The 13,099-nt window shown below is 41.8% G+C and overlaps 1 protein-coding gene across 3 annotated transcripts in view; it reads left to right on the top strand.

Annotated features, from left to right (window-relative positions):
* The window catches only part of SLIT3 (slit guidance ligand 3), a 1,129,203-nt gene that overhangs the window by 847,932 nt on the left and 268,172 nt on the right, over positions 1-13,099 (top strand). For 2 of the 3 annotated variants that reach the window (XM_063928289.1, XM_063928288.1), the window contains one exon: positions 6,185-6,256. In XM_063928289.1, coding sequence (XP_063784359.1) covers positions 6,185-6,256 — 72 coding nt within the window. Of the gene's footprint in view, positions 1-4,765; positions 4,816-6,184; positions 6,257-13,099 lie in introns of those variants that run through there. The other variant, XM_063928290.1, reaches the window with a different exon arrangement.

Below are 13,099 nucleotides of genomic sequence, written 5' to 3'. Positions count from 1 at the left end.
GATATTGAAATCTATGTAATGAATTCTGTCTTTGTCATGATCCTGTGTTTTTTCTAATCACACTAAACTTTTCTGGTCAGTAAAGCAGACGTTAGACAGTAGTGGTTTTTATTTTTATTTTTTTGCTTAGCAGAAATTAACATAACTTCAATTCTCTTTGTTTTATTGAAACAACACATCTTGGTCCCTTATGCCATTGGTGTCTACAGTTTGTTAGGAACTATTTTCCTGCACGTATTTCTCTAAAGAAAATGGAAAACTTCCCTGCTGCATTGAATATTGCAGTAAGTACTGTAAGATTATCAATCTAACTGCAGAGGTTGCTTCAGGATCAGTTTTCTACTAAGGCTTGCATGGCCTATGCTGTTTGCTGATGGAATTAATGGATTGATCGCCAGTTGCAAATAGTCACAGCTGGGCACACTAGGCAGCATGCCACATCGCAGCAAAGATGAACATGGCTACATCTGTATATATTGATGTGTAACTTACAGTAATATGTAAATACCTCTCCAATCTCACAGAATTTTAAGTGGGGTAAACAATGTGCAATAATCAGGCCGAACAGCCAATTCTTAGCTGACCAGCCCCCCGGGGCCAACAGTGGTTCCTGTCACCTAGACTGCTTGACAACATTTGTTGGTCCCGATGAATTAATATCGTGCCGCAAATGTAGTAAGTACAGAGATCGTCACACATAATGCATTTAAAACGTCACATCTATCTCTATGGACATTTAGCATTAAGATAGGAATGAAGCTTGAATAATGGATACACTGGGAATCGGATGTTCATAGGATCATTTCAGCAATAAAAAATATTGTGGATAGTTGTCTAATCTGTGAGGAGTGCACCTAACTTTTATCCTTGCAATATTAGTGTAAATAGAATTGCATTAGCAGTCTTTTTTTCCTTTTCCAGTTTGCTGTTTCAGAAGCATAAAGCCAGCATTCATTCCATCTATCCATCTATCTATCTATCTATCTATCCACACACACACACACACACACACGCACACACACACTTACTATAAAATAATAGACACTTTAAACATTTTATATAAACCTAGTATTATTGATATACAGATGTGTCCTCCTACATCTATCCTCAATGCGCCATGCACCGCAATGGGCCTGGTGTAAGTGAGCCAGCAGTTCCCGTGCAACTCTGCTATTGCCGGGTGTATTTTTTTTCTGTGCAAATAAGACACACACGCACACTCTTTTAATTAAAATGATATGCTGCATGCCTATATTATTTGTGAGTGCAGCTGCATACAACATGGTACAGTACAGTGTGTTCCATGAAACTAGATGTATTGAGGACACATTTGTATATCAATAATACTTTGGTTTATATAAAACGTTGAAAGTGTCTATTTTATAGTAACCCTATAGTATATGTGTCCTCATACATATAGACTAAATGCACCATGTGATCAGGGACACCTGGCGCCAGAGTGAGCAGCCATATCCTGTGCAGTGTGTTTGCACTGGATATCTTTTTTACGTATTTTTACCCTATAATGCATCTAAGTCGCAATACGATGCAACTAGGATGTATCAGGAGACTGCTGATTAATTTATGTGACACTTGTATAGCTACATGCAACTGGTCTGTATACAGTGGGGATCGAAAGTTTGGGCACCCCAGGCAAAAATTAATTTTAATGTGCAAAAAGAAGCCAAGGAAAGATGGAAAAATCTCCAAAAGGCATCAAATTACAGATTAGACAGGGTGCCCAAACTTTTGCAGACGCCATTTTTTGTTTTCTGTTCTGTTGATAGTGTAAATGATGGAAATAAAATCAAACTTTTTTTTTACATGTTATAAGAATGTCTAATCTGTAATTTGATGCCTTTTGGGGATTTTTCCATCTTTCCTTGGCTTCTTTTTGCACATTAAAATTCATTTTTGCCTGGGGTGCCCAAACTTTCGATCCCCACTGTATAGTTGTATGTAGTACAATGGAACTTGGCATAGAAAAAAGCATCATAGCACTTTCAATACAGATTCAGACTCCGTTACATACAGATATATAGGTGTTGCACTGATAGGGGCTGTTTGGCACAACTGCTGCAGTATTGCATGAAGCCACTTTGTATATCTCGCTGTTTGTTTCCAACTGAGATGAATAATATACATTCGAAAACTTGGCTGTTTGTAAATGACAAAGTCCGTACCAATCTCTTTCACGACTCTTAGCACATTGCAGTTATTATAACTGATAACTTAGCAGACTTGCTTTGGTGTGTTCGTGCACAGGAACATGACCAGTGATGTCACAGAAACTGAACTGACTGCAGTCACAGCTTTTGTTTTCATCAGTGTTCTCTCCAAAAGATTTGGAAGGCTTTAGGTTTCTCTACTTTGGACAAAATACTTTCCTTTTTATCAAGACAGTGATAGGATTATACCGTACCGAACAATGTATTTTTCCTTCATGAGTCATATTTGAAATTTTTAATTTTGTGGCTTAGTGGTTCTTTAAGTGCTTCTTTGGTTATCCATTAGGAAATGGACTTGACAGAATAGATTGTATAAACAATTTTAATATAGAAATACTATTGTAAGAGAGCTGTCTCTGCTTGAATTTCCACATTGCATGCTGACATTTTAGCAATTGTCACTGACTTCAATGACACTTTTTTACCAGCAGGAAAATGCCGTAATATGTATCACTTGCATTGCATTACCCTTGTTAACTATCTCTGCTGCTGACAACCAGTGTGATGTATTGTACTGTGTCCAAGCCATTGTGTTACTATAGATTATTTTACATTTGTGTCTTACCGTGCAAATATGCTACTGCTCTACCATTCCGGCATACTTACATAACACTCACGTTTTCTGTACACATTAAAATAATTTAATTTAAAGAACATTATGGGTGACATGTAATACGATGAGATTTTTAGTAAGATTCCGATATCGCCCCCTATCGCATGTTTTGAAATCGTAATTTTTTTGTCAAAATCGCAAATGTAATAGGATGCAAATTCGGGAGTGAAACATGTGTTGTCATGCGATTTGATGCAATATTATGACCCGGTAATGTGTGCTTTTCTGACCAACCAGAATGCGATTTACAACACCACCCTTACACACAAGCAAAGAACCCCACCTATTGGCCGAGCTAAGTCCCCTGGAATCTGCATCACACACCCTATATAAAGGGCTCCGGCACCATTTTGCCCTTTGTTAGGCTGGGAGGAGTGTAAGATGGAGAGGAGAGTGACCAAGAGAGGCAGAGAGAGCAGCATGGAGAGAGGCAGCATGGTGGCAAGGAGGGCAGTGGCTGGGAGGAGTCAGGAGGAGCAGGCTCAGCATGAGGAGCAGGGGGAGGCTGGTGCTGGAAGCAGGCAGACTGACACAGAGGAGGAGGATTTTGAGAGGGACCAGGAGGAAGAGATGGAGGAGCCTCTCCTTAGTGACGTCGACTGGCAGGAGGAGGGGGCTAGTTTGAGGAGGAGGAGGCAGCAGAGGAGGGTGAGGAAGGCCCTATGCCAGGGTGTACTCCCAGTGGTCGCCATGTGGAAAACTGTGCCCTTGTCAGGGCAATGGTGCCAGTTTTTAATCGGCTTCTGGGGAAGGATAACCACCGCACTAATATGGTGCCTAAGCGCAAAATGTGGGAGGACATTACAGACGCAGTTAATGCGGTTAGCAATTTCAAGCAAAAAGTGGTGAACGTTAAAAAAGATTTAACGACATAAAAAGACTGCTCAAAACGAAGATGGCTGTAGAAAGAAAGGAGGCCAGACGCACAGGGGGAGGTACCAGTGCACCCATACAGTTCACAGCCTATGAGGAACAACTTAAGTGAATAATACCGCCAGAGATACTTCCCGGGCTACACATAGCTAATACTGATCAGCCTGCATCACCCCCACAAGCTGGAAAGTCATCATATATTTTTGCTGATAAAAATGGATGGGCACGGCACAGCCACTCATGAATGGACACAGCACAGCCACTCATGGATGGGCACAGCCACTCATGAATGGACACAGCACAGCCACTCATGGATGGGCACAGCCACTCACGGATGGAAACAACAGCACAGCCACTCATGGATGGGCACAGCACAGCCACTTAAAGCAGAGCACAGCATACAGCAGCATGCCTGGACTGGAGTGAAATGGCGCATAGTCCCGGCTGCGGCCCCCTTATATGAAATCCAAAACCCTCAAGAATTCGACGCCAAGAGGATGACGTTTTGCCTCGATTTGAAATCCGAGTTTGACAGGAAAACCCAACCCAGGGCTCAGAAAGACTGAGATCCTGAAAGTTCAGGGCAGCTCGGATTTTACAGAATCCAAGCTGCTCATCTCTAATTATTATTAGTAGTTTCCAGATAAATTCCAGATCCCAGAGGGGTTTCTTCCCCTCTCCCTCACACCGACACCTACCCCTGCCGCATTTTTCCACAGCCCAGACTCCTTTCTCTCTGTCCTTGCAGTGTGAGACTCACTGTGCGTGTTAATCTCAGGACAATGTGATATCTGATTCTTATATCTGGTTTTATTATGATTATTATTATTATTATGCTTAGAATGCACCTATATGTTACACATTTCTGTACATTGAGGGTACCACCCAACATCACAAGTATCAGTATCTGGACCCATCACCCCCTGCTGCTTATCCCCCATCGTGTGCTCCCCCCAACTTCCCCAACCGACACAGGACACTGCGGCCTGTTGGTGGGAATAACGGACAGTCCCAGAAAAACGGGACTGTCCTTCTGAATGTCAGACGTTTGGGAGATATGCATTGAGTTAATTTATGATACAAATAAATAACCAATAGAAGGTAAAGATGGCCTTGCTCATGTGAGCTCACAATGTAAGAGAAGTGGGGAACGCTTCATGCATACAGCAGCAGAGTAATGCTAACAACTATAGCTACTTACATGAGAAATGTGTGAGCTACTTTAGATATTGATCAGCCATTAAAACACTGACAGGTGAAGTGAATAACATTGATCATCTCGTTATAATGGCACATGTCACAGGGTGAGATATATTAGGCAGCAAGTGAACACTCAGTTCTTGACGTTTGTTGTGTTGGAGGCATTAGAAATAGGCAAGCATAAGGATCTGACAAGGACCAAATTGTAAACAAATATTGTAGAATATGCACTCCCAAGTGGGATAAGATATAATGTCAAATAGTGTTACAAAGTCTCAGTGGAACAGTCCTTCAAAACACTCTTGTTTTTTTCTTCTAAAAGGTATTTTTTGTTCTCTCAGCTCATTTGGTTACGTGATTACCTCAAAAACATAAATGAACCACTATTCATGGTGCACATCAGTGGGTCAAATAATATATCAAAACACGTAACCAATCCAATGTACTGCGTGCCCTCTTTCATCTTAGATTAGGCCAATATCATCATATGCAAGGTGAAGATATTGTATTCGTCAGCACTTCCTTCTAGATTCTTTAGCCCATCAATACTTCCATCCGGTTTAAAAACCTCAAAGAGATGCAGAATGGCCTCGTGTGTGTGTGTGTGTGTGCGGGCATATATATATATATATATATATATATATATACATATATACATTTTGTATATATAATTTAGATGTATATGTATGCTGTTTGTACATTAGTGTCTCTTGTCAAAATCAGCAGAGAGAAGTTGCAAGTCAAGCAACACATTTTTTATCAATTTGCATAAAAAAAGTCATAGTTTGGGGCAATTTGCAAGTAACGATACAAACCTAAACGCCTGTATGAGGTCACAGAGATATTGTTAGGCATATGGATTAATGTTTATGGCAATAAATGTTATTACTATTGCTGCTATTAAAACTAGTCAGCTTCTTGCACTGCCAATTTTTAGACTTAACCTGGCTCTGAGTTTGCCCAGCTTGATATGTTTGTATCGGGCACGTTAACATGAGCCTGCTGATACAAACTGTGCTAATCACTACCTGTTATTGAGTGCTCTGCTAGCCAAGTAATAATCTGTCAATTCATGTGTGATTGCTGGCTGCATAGAAAAAGACTGGTTCCCAAGAGAATTCAGAAATTGCTCTTTGCATATTTGTCACCATGCTTGCCCACTGTTGTGTTGGAACACATTTATTAGCTTATATCAGTCGTGCTGTTCACATAATTATTACATGTTAACAAAACAATCGTATATGAATAATCCTTTTTCTTTTTCTTTTAGTACACTCAACAATAACAACATTACACGGATACCACTTACTAGTTTCAACCACATGCCCAAGATTCGTACATTGTAAGTATTGTTTATTTTCTGCTGCATTAGACCTTTCTTTTAGTAATGTCATAATGACGTATGACGACAGTGATTTTACAGCAACCTGTGACATTCCATATGTTGATTAGATTTGATCTGCCTTTGGCTGGGAAACATGCTAAGTTTTAATCGGTAACAGGTGGAGTGTGGATTGTTACACTTACATTCTGTATATACATGTCTAAACATATATATTTAAAAAAAAAAAACAAATTTAAGATGATACTGCAGGTCCTAAGGTCTTTTTCTCCCAAAATCTGTAGGAATAAAGTAATCATTTCAAATTGAATGGTAACTTGATCGCAGATATTTGTATTTATTTTAGTATATGAAAAACAGAGATATTTGATTTAATTGTGGTTTTCTTATTTTAACTAGTTCTGTAGCTGTAGTAAGAGACTTTTCCATTTGCACTGTATAAGCTCTTCTCATTCTTGATAAAATGTAACACATAAGGTTGTTGCTTTCTTTTTCTTGGAAGAATTAGGAAGATAGAACTTTAACAACCGTTCCCCAATAACAATATACATACAAGCATGTGTCTGCTGTCCAAATGTGGCTCATGGAAGAAATGTTTCTCAGGGCAGCATTTTCTTTTATTCCATGTTGGAAAATGATTTAAACCATTGTCCTACAGTGCGTAACACTGCAAATTCTGTCTGGAGGGGGAGAGGGGTTACCCTTCAATTATTTACCCCTTGAACTTCCTTATTTATTCCCTATTAATTAATAGATATGAACTACCACTTCAAAGTGGTATACAGACTATAATGTGCCATTTGTTTTGTCCCTTTGTAAAATGTATGTTTGTTTTGTAAAAAAGACATTTTTTATTGGTATTATTTTGTTTTTATATCATATATCACGGAAAGACACCACATTACCTAGTAATTTTCAACACAATCCTCTACCCAACCCTGTATCAAGTACAGAAAGTGTCCAAGGTACTCTCTAGGTCAGGGGTATTTGAAAAGTGGCCCTTCAGCTGCTGTGGAACTACACATACCAGCATGCCCTGCCACGGCTTTAGCATGCCCTCATATCAAAACTGTGCCAGGACATGCTGGGATGTGTAGCTCCACAGCAGCTGAAGGGCCACATGTTGAATGCCCTTGCTCTAGGTTCTATCAACTCTTCTTTTCAATTGAAACATTAGTTGTCTCACTAATATGCACTGTTCAATATTATACTAGAAAATGAGACCTCGTGGAAAGATGAGCACATGCCAGTCTGTGTCATTCTCTATCAGATAATCCTTTTGTCTATTAAAATGCCTACTAGATATTCCTCCTCCATGTCTATTTATGTAGAACTAATTGATTATTACAGAGGGATTCAGTATGAATTACCTGCGGCTGGGATGCCGGCTGTCCATATCTCGACAGCAGCATCCCTCCACCATAATGCCAGCAGTGGGCCGAGCGCAAAAAGTCCCCTTGCGGTGCAGCGGGGAACGTGCGCCACATGCTCTGTTCCCACTCTATGGGTGTCGTGGACACCCACAAGTGGGAATAGTCCTGGTTTGCCGGGATTCCTGCATCTGGATCCAGGCAGCTGGCAAATTAAACGAATCCCTTACAGAGAGAGGCAAAATTTTCGTTCCTACGCCCCTGGTTACAGCCATTATAGACTGCATATCTAAAACATAACTGATCTTTTTGACACTGTAATTACCATATTCACTAATACTAATACTACTCATTGACAATGAAGCAAAAGATTGTAGGCTTCGGAGCAAGGACATATCAACTTTTTGACTGTCTGTTATGACACCGTCTCATTTTATTATTGATTTGTTCCCAATTGTAAAGTGCATCGGCATATGCTAGCACTATATGAATAAATATTAATAAGGCTCAAAAGATAGGCTTTCGTGAATTTTTTTTTGTGTCTCTCATGAAGATCTTTATTTGTAAACCATGTGACACAATTTGAAGATCCGCAATTATGAAACCTAAAGGGCCCTACAAACTGAAAAACATTTTAGAAAGATATGAAAGAAATCGTTCAAAAATGAACGATATATAGTTCATATCGTTTAGTGTGGAGGCACCAACGAACAGTGCACGTCCCCGCAATCGTTCATCATTGGTCTATCATCGTTTATCCAGGGCCGAAACTAGGATTTTTGTCACCCGGGGCAAGGTAGTCATTTGGCGCCCCCCCCCCCCCTTCCCTCCCCAAAAAATAAAATAAATAAAAAATTAAAAAATAATATATATATATATATATATATATATATGTAAATAAATAAATAAAAATATATATATATTTCAGAACTTTTTGACATGAAAAATTGCCTTAGCAATTTTAGCAGGGACCTGCATGTGTGTGTGGTAGGTGCACACATACCTCCCATTCTGCAGGATCTCTCTCCTCCCGTCCGGCTCTCCGGCTTTCCTGTTGGTGGCAGGTGCATCCTTGGCTCTGCAAAAACTTCGCCACACAGCGGACATCTGCAAATCCGTTCGCAACTCACTCACCATCAAATGATTTTTCCAGTCTGTGCAGCCCAGGACTTACTCCTACAGTGCGATACAAACAGGCTGATCATGCCGGAGCTGACGTCATACACCCTCCCTGAAAACGCTTGGGAACGCCTGCGTTATTCCTGACACTCTCAGAAAAAGTCCAGTTACTACCACCAAATGTCCGCTTTCTGTCAATCAGCATGCGTTCACCTAGTGATTAAAAAGGACGCAGGATTTTTTTTTAGCTGTTTGGCGTCGCGTCTCCACATTACGATCCATACGCATGCGCAGTCATTTAGTAATCGGCCGCTGCACAACAGCGATCAGGTCTGTATTAGGCAAACAGTACATTACACCATTTTCTCCATTGTTGTTAAGGGCAACTCTACTTAAACCTGTGCGCCAGTTTTGATAAATATGATAACTATCCCCAAATGTTGTAATGCACGGTGTGGATTTAATAGTGGACAGTACTATATAGTGGGTGTGGGTTCACAAGCTGGATCCATATTAAATTTAGCGGCATATGCAGATGCACAGTCACACATGTAAATTCTCACATACACACAGCCATATGCACACACAGCCACATATGCAAAGACACACAAGTGCGCGCACACACACACACACACACACAGCTACATATACAAATCCACACATGCACACATACAGCCACATATACAAATCCACACATGCACACACAAAGCCACATATATACACAGCCATATATACAGAGCCACACATGCGCGCGCATACACACACAGCCACATACGTACACAGCCATATGCACACACACATACTAAGAAACTTTTCAGTTCTCTTCTTGCCCACCTGTCCTGATCCAGACTGCACGCCCCGTCAATATCCTCTGCCAGAAAGCTCACCTATTGTATGCTCCTCGCACCCTGCTCATCACGGGCAGGAGACAGGCGGGAGGAGAAGCCTTCAGGCAGGAGACGGGCAGCGGAGCTGGGGAGAGATCAGAGGTTTCCGGGCGGGAGAAGGGCAGCGGGTGGTTGAAAAGAAATATGTTCAGGCGGGAGTCGGGCAGCGGGGGTGGGGAGAAATGAGAGGCGTTCGGGTGGGTGACGGGCAGCGGGACTGTGAGGAGGCGGAAGCACAGATTGTCCGCCACTGACTGCAGATAGGAAATTGAAAGTAAACTACAGCTCCCGAGGGCTGCTGGGAGCTGTAGTTTATTTTCAGTTTACTCACAGACGAGACGGCTCTGAACTGATACCATTGCCGCATTGCCGCATGACAGGGAGAGCATGTTTGGGGGTCTCGGCGCCCCCTCCAATCCAGCGCCCAGGTTGCCTGCCCCCCTAGCCCCCCCCTAGTTGCGGCTCTGGTTTATCATTGCAAGCCAATTTGGACGATATTGATGTTTTCAATGTCAAATCATTCATATAAATCGCTTAGTGTGTATGCAAAAAATTTTTACTGCAAAATCGTTCACTGTTCATATAACCCAGTTTCTAGGGCCCTTAAGTGTTCCATAACTAGTTAAATAACAGGCCCTCATATAAAAAGGGAAAATGTTTTTGTATTTCAGTAAATCCAGTATCTTTTTTTTTTGCAATATACTTATCAAAAAAAAATTGAAATCATTAATGTAAATGCATGAGTTTACCAGATTGCCATGAATGAGGAAACTACTTGTTGCAGGTATTTTTCAGACATTTGGTCATAATCCAGGGTACCTGACAGTGGTGAGCAGAGAATAATGCCTGCCTGTCTGCCTGCCTGCCCATTCAAACCAGCATTGGAACCTCAGGATTACCTGTAGAACACATAACATTCAAACTGTAAATATATTAACTGAAGTCTCTTTCTCCTGCAGAAATTACCTTTCTTGTTCCTTTGAGGTGATAGCCAGTAATTTATATTTACCTCCATGTCCTTTCCTTAGTCTCTCTTTGTGGGCTGACATTAATAGTAGTAAGAATTAATTTAAACGATTAAGTAGAAGGTTTTTTTCTCTCCTTTGTTCTCATTAATGTTCTGTAATATTCATCCAGCCACCTCAAATCGATCAATCAAAGCTGTCTGTATCCAGAACGGAGTGTCTGCTGCCATTCTGCCTTTAGTTTAATTTTGAAGATGGCTTTGTAGATAGTTCCCTTGAGACTTTCAATGACTAATCCTGCTTTGCTGTAATTAAAGGAGAAAACAAAGGCAAAAAATCATAAATGGGATTTTTAAAACAAAGCTTTTCTATTCAATGGAAGGAGAGACACATTTACACAAAGCGTTTTCTCTATCTCTCCAAATAGAATTTTGTTTAGATTAATTTTAGAAACCATGGCTGAGTCTCGAAAAGTTAATTTCCTGTAAATATATCCACATTATTGTCAATATGTACATTTCATTTTAGTGTGGTTTATCATCACTTTGTGCATACTGCTATATTGCCAAATCCGTCCACATTGTTCTATACTGCAACATAATTGTGATAATGCTTAGTCACATTAATGCTGTGGCTTTGTTCAGAACAATGATGTCTGTACAATAAATACTTTTTAAGGGCCCATGTATTGCCCTACTGCTGTGTAGTATATTGGTGATGTGTCTGATCTACCATGCTGTCAATGGTCATGCAAGAAACAAACTGCAAATGTGCAATACCGGCTCGCCTACATTTAAAGTATAAGTGAGGGGTCATAGTGTTGATGTCTTCTTAAAGGTCATCTCCTTCTGGCCATGTCTCCATGTAGGTTGTAGATGGTGAAGATCACATGTGGTCGACTTCGGTAAACCGTAGGTAGTAAACAAATTACTCTCTATTCCCAAAGAACCAGTGGTACACAAGGTGTAGGAGAATAAACCCATAGGGCTTCATGATAATTCTATTAAAATACATAGTAAAAGGTACAGACTATGCGAACCTACTTTGATATCTACAACATATAATAATATCACCTATTAGTAAAATATCCCTTTGAAAGGTTACTAAAACGTAACAATTAATAATTTACTGCACCATTCCTCTTATTACCAGTACACCTTAACCGATGTGCACAGACTTCCCCGGAATATATTGATTAATCTTATAACTTTAGAAGTTATAATTAATGGTATGTAGTCAGAATGTCCACATTACTGAATGTTGACATTTAGAATGCCTACATGGTCTGAATGTGGTACAAGATGCCAACATTCTGAATACTGACATAGCGGGATATCCTATTACCCGCAGTACATTACTGCGGGTAATGATATCGCCCAGGGCTATCCTGCTAGCACTGATAAACCGGCACGAGCGGCATTTTATTGTGGATAACCTGTTGCTGCACTGGGTGTTGGTTCCTGACAGCTCCCACTGCAGCACTGCATGCTGTTTACATGACCATTACCCGTCATGTGACTGCTGCTGCGGGGGGTAGAGGAAGAGGGGGAATGCGGGTCACGGCACTGCCCCTACTTCCCCGCCGGGGGTCACAGAGCCGAGTGCTGGCTCCCTGTCCGCAGTTATTTGGGATTTCCGCTGCGGGGTACACTGGGCTTCACAGGGAATGACAATGGGGTGTAGAGTAGGATCTTGATTCGAGGCACCAACAAGCTCAAAGCTTTGACCTTCTTCCCAGAATGCATAGCACCGCCTCCTCTATAACCCCGCCTCCGTGCACAGGAGCTCAGTTTTGTAGTTGATGCCATGCAGTAAGGAAGCATACAACAGGGGGGCTGCTTCAGCAGCCCTAGGAAAAAGATTTTTATAGAAAAATGAAGACTTCAAGGGCTGCAGCAGAGGCACTGTAAGTGCTGGATGTCAGTCAGACATCTCCTGCTGCAGCTCCATCACCTCCCCCAGCGGTGCTGTACACTCCTGCGCCCTGGTTACCGGGTACCTACAGCGGAGGCTCCGGTTTTCTTCCTGTTAGACACACATATGACCACTTCTCTCCTGGTTCGTGTGGCCGCACTCAGGGAGGAGGTAAGTGGGTCCCCCCGATGGGACCCGCTGTAAATCGCGATCCCGCGCGGCGTTGGGAGGCGGGCCGCGCGCACTGGCGTGGACATTGTGGCAGTACAGGGACCCCGTTAGACCACCAGGGCAGGGGCACAGGTCGGTTTTCTCTCATAAAACCGTTTATTTAATCCCCCAGTACCCAATGGTGAAGTCCAGCAGGGGGGTAAGGCTTTGACCTGTAGCCTCTCCCCCAGCCCCAGGGGCGCCATTTAGAGTAAATGTTCCCGCCCTGGAGCTGCATATCTCTCTCCCTCACTCCCTGTCAGCGTTTGAACGCCATTAGGGCAAGCTGAACTGATCCTGGGACTGTTTGGGCAAATCCTCCTCTGTAAAGCTGCCTGCCTGTCATCGCTGTGCATTTTACAGGACACTACAAGTATT

Source organism: Pseudophryne corroboree, chromosome 6, assembly GCF_028390025.1.
Source record: "Pseudophryne corroboree isolate aPseCor3 chromosome 6, aPseCor3.hap2, whole genome shotgun sequence".
Classification (NCBI taxonomy): Eukaryota; Metazoa; Chordata; class Amphibia; order Anura; family Myobatrachidae; genus Pseudophryne; species Pseudophryne corroboree.
This window is presented reverse-complemented; position numbering and strand designations above follow the sequence as displayed.